General features: G+C 41.4%; 1 protein-coding gene across 1 annotated transcript; it reads left to right on the plus strand.

The window, feature by feature from the left end:
• Positions 1–655: 655 nt before the first annotated feature.
• psmc4 (proteasome 26S subunit, ATPase 4) lies at positions 656–7374 on the plus strand. Its single transcript, XM_047599784.1, is given in 13 exon segments — positions 656–735; positions 1731–1829; positions 3103–3289; positions 4031–4177; positions 4985–5094; positions 5331–5349; positions 5352–5420; positions 5711–5774; positions 5776–5858; positions 6009–6085; positions 6346–6514; positions 6625–6680; positions 6920–7374. Coding segments are annotated over 13 exon segments (1227 nt in total). The 5' UTR covers positions 656–702; the 3' UTR covers positions 7034–7374.
• The last annotated feature ends 481 nt before the right edge of the window (positions 7375–7855 follow it).

Consider the following 7855-nt stretch of genomic DNA (forward strand, 5'->3'; position numbering starts at 1 on the left):
CGAAGCTACGGTGACAAATAATTTCCCTCGTGGATCATTAAACTCTGTCTAAGTCTAAGTCTACATGAGTTTTTTCTGTTTCTCTGTAAATTGTTTTCTCGTGTGGTTGATGCCTACGTGTCTAAACCGAAATGAGATTCAGTGGGACAGTGACCTTTTATTTTCCCATACGCCCCCCCCCACTGTAGACCAAATATTTCCAGCGCAGATGTTTTTAGTCTAGTGTCAGTTTAACACTGAGGCCACAGGGTGTTAAGACCATGTACTAAAACAGGATATGTATGTCACTGCAAATCACTCGCTCATTCACTTCAACCTAGGACAAAACTTCCTGTGGTAAATGTGTGTCAAAAATGTTATTTCATTTGTTGCTGGCTGCCACTTTCAACGCGTGAGTAAGAGAATCCCACTCATTAACTTACATAATATAAATTTAGATTCGGAAAAATGTATTTGATTTATAATAAACACAAATAAATGACTGTATGAGTAAATGAAATATACAAATAAATATATAAATGCTCCAATAGTATAATTTCGGATATTTTTTTCCCCCAAATCAGCACAATATGTGTTGTATCTTTTAAAAAAAAAAACATTTATCAACGCTACGGCGAAATAAGAGCAAAAAACTCCATTACCCACACACCCCTTTTGCCTGCGTGTGACGTCAGGACGCACGCTCTTCAAGCAAAATCCAACATGGAGGACTTCGTAGCTGTGGAAAAGAGCCCGGTAAGACCGAGTGACATTTGTTTTCTGATTTTTCGTGCTTTAAAATTGTCCGAGTGTTCGCGGTGAGCTTTTATACGAATCAAATGTCAACCAAATTCCTCCTGCGCGCGTATTTCGAAGTCGTTTCGTGTTTTAAATTAGTAAACGTAGCTCAACCCTAAACCTGCCGATTCATTCTCCACAGTGCGAGTTAGCCGTTAGCATTAGCATTAGCATACCGTTTCAGCAGCTCTAAACAAACAAACAAACAAAAGGCGTTTTTTTGCTCAAAATGTACGACGGGTTTGTTTAAATATTAACCCTTGTGTTGTTTTAGGGCCCGTTTACAAGTTAAAATGTGTAAAAGGTACATTTTTCTAGTTTTTGTGGGGTCAAGTCTTCACGATATCCCGGAGAAAACATCCTTTAACATGACAAAGTAAAATCTCACCATTTTAGTAAATTCTGAAAGTCTCTAAAAAACACAAAGAAAGTGACATTTGTAATGTTGTGGGTGAAATATGACCTTGAGGAATATTTGTAGTTGGTAGTGGCACTTATGGATCATAGGAAATACTCAGTTTACACTATTTTTATTAGATAAAACCTAGTGGTGTATTCAGAGATAGAAGCTCTAATTTACCACAAAATAAAATAAAATAACTTCAGTACAATGTTTGCATGGATGTTAATACATAACGAGGTAGACGTGAGGTGAAAAATAAACTGGATGATAACCATTGTTTATTTATTTGACAACTTTGGGCTGGATTAAGTTATAAAAACACAACAGACGTGTGCAGCGTCTAACACATTATATTGTTTTCTGTTTTTAATCAGTGTAATAGTTTTACTTGACAATAACATTAAGAGTTTTACCTCTTTTTACACTGAGCTGTTGTCCGTCTCGTAAATATATTTCTCCTGTAGTTTGGTTGAGTTGTCATGTGACGTTTGTCACGTTTAAACCGTTTATTTGTGTGTTTATTTGTGTGTTTTTTTTGTCACGTTCTCAGGAGGAGATGCCGGCAGTACTGAGCTCCAGACCCCAGACAGGTCTGTCCTTTCTGGCACCAGAACCAGAAGATCTGGAGGATCTGTACAGCAGATACAAGGTCTGAGAACCTGCTCACACTCTTATACATTAAACCCCGCGTGTGCATTGAATTTAATTTAATTTTATTAAGAATCCCCATTAGCTGATGTCATAGGAACCAGCTTCTCTTCCTGGGCTCCACAAAAAAACACGACAAGAAAATACACACAAAAATATGCCAGTACAGAAAAATTAAAAAGTCAATACTACACTCGGCGATAAATCTTCATGTCACTTAGGAAACCTGTTGTTTTGTGTTTTTAATAATTTAGGAAGTTGCATATTTAACACATTACTCAGAGGGTTTACACTCATTTTGGTTTTATAAATTATTAGTAATTGAAGACTTGTGAAGTTGAAGCTGAGGGTTTGTTTACGCCGCGTACAAAAAGCAAAGGACACGTTCAGACTCTGATATTTGAACAGGTGATAATAGTTTGTTCACACCCGTCTCATGATGAACAGCTGATTGTTGACTTGGAGACATGATCCAGATTTAGGAACAAGTTGGAAAGACTGACACGACGACACAAGTTCTAATTTATTTCTGGATCTTCCTCCATAGTTAATTTAAAAAAAACAAAACAAACACTTCAGGTTCAGTCCTCACGTCGACGTCCTGATCTCACCGGTTCGTCTCTAAGTCCCTGTGATGACGCCTGGTGTTCATTAAAACGTGTCTCCACATGCTTCTCCAGTCAGAACTTAAGATCTGATCGTGGTTTGTGTGTGAATCAGCAGCAGCGCCACCATGTGGTCAGTATAATATTGTATCAGCTGCTGTCTCTGATGGATCTCTACCTACCACTGGACCAGAACCAGGGACACATGGATGGAGACTTGATCCAGATTTAGGAACCAGATGGAAAAACTCTCACGTGTTAAGTTCTAATTTATTTTAGAGACAAAGACTCAGATTAGACCTGAACCCTGGAAACTCCCATCAGTGATGGAATCGAACCCTCTGAGTTAGTTCTGGTTTAGATTAAAGTTTTATTTAGTTAATTAACAGCTACAAGAATCTTATTACTAGTGAACAAAAAGCAGCTCACTGATACAAGTGTACATGTAAAATATAGAGGAGGAATTACTCCATTTTAATAAAGGCTCAATAAAGGTAAAGTCATATTATTGTGTCATCTATATAATATTTACTCCCTGAATCGAAGCGTAAAAACACTCTTAAAATGAAACCGTTTCCACTGTGTCCCTAATGTTTTGCCGGGTGAGTGTATGATCACACTGACACAAGAGAGATTTAAATTGCTGCTCGTTGACGCTGTTCGTTGCAGAAGCTGCAGCAGGAGCTGGAGTTCCTGGAGGTGCAGGAGGAGTACATCAAAGATGAACAGAAGAACCTGAAGAAGGAGTTCCTCCACGCTCAGGAGGAGGTGAAGAGGATACAGAGCATCCCTCTCGTCATCGGCCAGTTCCTGGAGGCTGTGGACCAGAACACAGCCATCGTTGGTTCCACTACAGGTGAAAGAAATGACGTCAGACATTTTTAGAAATGATTAGAAAGTTCTGCCATAAACTAAAACCACGACCCTGTAGTGTCTCCTCCTCCTTCTTCTTCTTCTTCTTCGTCTTCTTCTTCTTCTTCTGTGTTAATGTCAAACCTCCTGCAGGAGTCAGGAGTTAAAGGTGGTGAATCATGAAGCATTTGAAGGTGTTTCTAGTTCTCTTAAGATCCGATTGATGCGTTTAAGGGTGAGGATGAGAAATCGAGTCGAGAAGAGTTTGAGAGGAACTTCACAAATTTAAAAGAACACGTTGAATTGCTGAATGTTTTCCTGCTGAGAAACTGAGCACAACTGCTTTATAGTTTAGATCTGTACATCTAAATGTACTTTATAAATTTATACAACAATTAAAAAGTAAAGGTGTGTTAAAAACAACAAAACGAAACTAAAACAAGAAAATAAAATAAAGAAGAAGAAGCTGAATCATTTCCCATCGACATCTGAATAAATTAGAAAAAGATGTTTTTGTAGTATCTCGTCTTTAAATGTATTCTACTGAACATATTGACCCGTTAGCAGGTTTAAATTTATCTACTACTATTACACAGACGTCGTGAAAATAAAACGCGTGCGTTAAATACATAAATAAATGAAACTGAGGCCCATAAGTTCATAAATGCGTCGCCGTGCTCAGAAAACCGAGCAGAGTTGCACCAGGTTTGTGTTGATGTTTAATTAATCAGCGTGTTCCTTCCAGGCTCTAACTACTACGTCCGCATCCTGAGCACCATCGACAGAGAGCTGCTGAAGCCCAACGCCTCCGTGGCTCTGCACAAGCACAGCAACGCTCTGGTGGACGTGTTGCCGCCCGAGGCCGACAGCAGCATCATGATGCTGACGTCAGGTACGAGTCCAGAACACGTGTTGTACGGAGCAGAACAAGCATGTAAAAAAAAACAAAACATATAAAACTTAGGAGAAAAACAAAAATACTACTTTCTGAGCCAATCACAGCTCTGGACACGTAAATGCTGCATGATGCAATACGTCATCTTCTTCTGGTTTCACTGATAAAAGTCATTATAGGATTCAACCGACACAAAACCTCAGGTGAACCCAACAACTTCAATGATAGAAACTTCAGAGTCTTGTCTTTCAAAAGAGACCGAGATAATACTGCAACTGTTCATCAACGTCGTTCAGTTACTTGAGTATCCGATATCGGAAAACCCACGCAGACACATGGAGAACGTACAAACCCTTGTTTCTGTGAAGCATCAGAGCCAAACACCACAATCAATCAGTCAAATTTTATTCATACAAAACAAATGAATGGAAACAAAAGAGCTTCACATGTTGACTGACAAAAAATACTGATAGAAAGTGAAACAAAAAGGACTGGAGACTATCACATGTAAGAAATCAATATCAATTACATAATTGAAATAATTAAATACACATTATATAACTGATAATTAAAATAATAGTAGTGTAAGAATATTAAATTTAAATGAGGATAAATATACTAAATAATAAGAAATAAAATAAAAAACAAATCCATCAAACTGTAAAATGGAATAAAGTAACTTTAAGACTGTGACATAGAAGCCAGAGTTTTTAGCCCACGTTCAGATGTGTCAGTATTGTTTTAACTCCACAGAAAAAAACAGTTCATGTATTTAAACCCAGTGCTTCTTGTTTCTGCTCCCAGACCAGAAGCCGGACGTGATGTACGCTGACATCGGGGGCATGGACATCCAGAAGCAGGAGGTCAGAGAAGCTGTGGAGCTGCCACTCACACACTTTGAACTCTACAAACAGGTGAGAGATGTTTTACACCCGGAAAACAAAACTACTGCGACAACCATTTTTACAACTTAGGATCTAAATCTAAACTGGACATTTCAAAAGCGATGGTCAGAAATGAGAGAAGGGAGGCGTAACAAAACTTTTTATTATTTTAATATATTGAGTCCAAACTCCATGATCGACGAGAGAATTGATTTCTATGCAGACGACTTTTAGGATCATTCACGTTTCTGTTTCTCCTCCCTCAGATCGGTATCGACCCGCCCAGGCTCTCATGTACGGACCTCCAGGATGTGGAAAGACCATGTTGGCCAAAGCTGTGGCCCATCACACTACAGGTGAGTCCTGGGACCAATGAAAAGATGACATCATCAATACGAGACCTGAACTAAAAAAACACTGAATGGAGTCAAAGCTGGAGAAGCTCCGCCCACAGACTAGAGGGGAGGAGCTCCGCCCGCTGACTAGAGGGGAGGAGCTCCGCCCACAGACTAGAGGGGGGAGGTGCTCCGCCCACAGACTAGGAGACTCCGCCACAGACTAAGGGGAGAGCTCCGTCACAGACTAGAGGGAGGAGCTCCGTCCACAGCTAGCGGAGGAGTAACGTATTGATTCGTGTCTTCCTCAGCTGCTTTCTCGTCTGTCGCTCGATCGTGCAGATATTGGCAAGTCCTCGGATGTGCCGACGTCTTCGGCTGCGAAAAACGCTCCCGCCATCATCTTCATCGACGAGATCGACGCCATCGCCACCAAACGATTCGATGCTCAGACCGGAGGTAACGTTATTATTAACACGACGGTTTAGTCTGGTTCTGGGTTCCAGTTTGTCAGAATGAAATAAATGAATGAGGCCGAGCTGAAAAGGAATGAAACCAAAGAAAGGAGGAATAAGGTGAATCAGCTGCTTGGTTGTTTCTCTTCTCCAGCTGATAGAGAAGTGCAGAGGATCCTACTGGAGCTGCTGAACCAGATGGACGGATTTGACCAGAACGTCAACGTCAAGGTATCTATCTATCTATCTATCTATCTATCTATCTATCTATCTACTTATCTATCTACTTATTTATCTACTTATCTATCTATCTATCTATCTATCTATCTATCTATCTATAAGGAAGGGAAGGATAGAGGGGGAGGAAGGGATGAAGGTGTATTTGTGTGTAAATGAGCAGCAGTGCCACCATGTGGTCAGTAGAATATTGCATCAGCTGCTGTCTCTAATGGATCCTCTGACCTGTGACCTGTGACCCCGCCCCCTTACAGGTGATCATGGCGACCAACCGAGCGGACACGTTGGACCCGGCTCTGCTCCGTCCCGGACGTCTGGACCGAAAAATCGAGTTCCCGCTGCCCGACCGCCGACAGAAGCGTCTCATCTTCTCCACCATCACCAGTAAAATGAACCTGTCCGAGGAGGTGGACCTGGAGGACTGTATCCTTCTCCTGGGTTTCTCTCTTTGATTCGGTCTGATTCAGTTTCCATGGTAACAGCCTGTTTGTCTGTCCCGCGTCTCTGTGACTTGTCCTTAACTTAACGAACAGACGTGGCCCGACCGGACAAGATCTCTGGAGCCGACATCAACTCCATCTGCCAGGAGGTGAGTTACACCGTCGGCTCGTTAGAGTTAATTAGAGGCTAATTGCAGATTAATGACCACAGTTAATTGGTTTAATCTGTAGTTAAGAATAAGAAGCTCTGTTGTCACTCAGTTCATTTGATGAAACGGTCCAATTAGATGTTATTTGTCAATTAGAGGTTATACAGAAGGGACTTGAATGAGTTAATTAGATGTTAATTAGATGTTAATTAGATGTTAATTACCTGTGTCCGTGTCAGGCCGGCATGCTGGCGGTGCGTGAGAACCGCTACATCGTCTTGGCCAAAGACTTTGAGAAGGCCTACAAGACGGTGATCAAGAAGGACGAGCAGGAGCACGAGTTCTACAAGTAGAGACGGAGCAAACAGGTTAACGAGGATGAAGAAGATAATGATGATAACGAGGTGGTCAGACACACACACACACCTGTCCGTTCATTTCCATCTGTGTTTTACACTCAGTGTGTCTGTGGATTTCTGGTCTGGAACGTCCCATTAAACCCTGAGATGTGAAGGAGCGCGGGGCTGGGTTTTATTTTATTAGGTTTTTTTTTTTTGTACAGGCACTCGACTGGCTCCTAAAAAAATAAATAAATAAATAAAAAGTATGTGACTGTAGCCGTGGAACATTTATATCAGCGTGTACTCACTCAGCAAAACTTTAAAAACATTAAAGATGTTTTCCATTAAAAAGAGGAAATGATTGTTGTCGTTCTTCTGGTTATTGTCTGTCTGTCTCTCTTTCTGTCTCTGTCTCTCTTTCTGTCTCTGTCCGTCTGTCTGTCTGTCCGTCTCTCTGTCCGTCTGTCTCTCTGTCTGTCTGTCTCTCTTTCTGTCTCTGTCTGTCTCTCTGTCCGTCTGTCTCTCTGTCCGTCTGTCTCTCTGTCTGTCTCTGTCCGTCTCTCTGTCTGTCTGTCTCTGTCTGTCTGTCTGTCTCTGTCCGTCTGTCTTTCTGTCCGTCTCTCTGTCCATATGTCTCTGTCTGTCTTTCTGTCTGTCTCTGTCTGTCTCTCTGTCTGTCTCTCTCTGTCCGTCTGTCCGTCTCTCTGTCTGTCCGTCTGTCCGTCTCTCTGTCTGTCTGTCCCTCTGTCTGTCTGTCTGTCCATCCATCTGTCTGTCTGTCTGTCTGTGTCTCTGTCTGTCTGTCTCTGTCTGTCTCTCTGTCCGTCTGTCCCT

This window comes from Mugil cephalus, chromosome 11, assembly GCF_022458985.1.
Source record: "Mugil cephalus isolate CIBA_MC_2020 chromosome 11, CIBA_Mcephalus_1.1, whole genome shotgun sequence".
Classification (NCBI taxonomy): domain Eukaryota; kingdom Metazoa; phylum Chordata; class Actinopteri; order Mugiliformes; family Mugilidae; genus Mugil; species Mugil cephalus.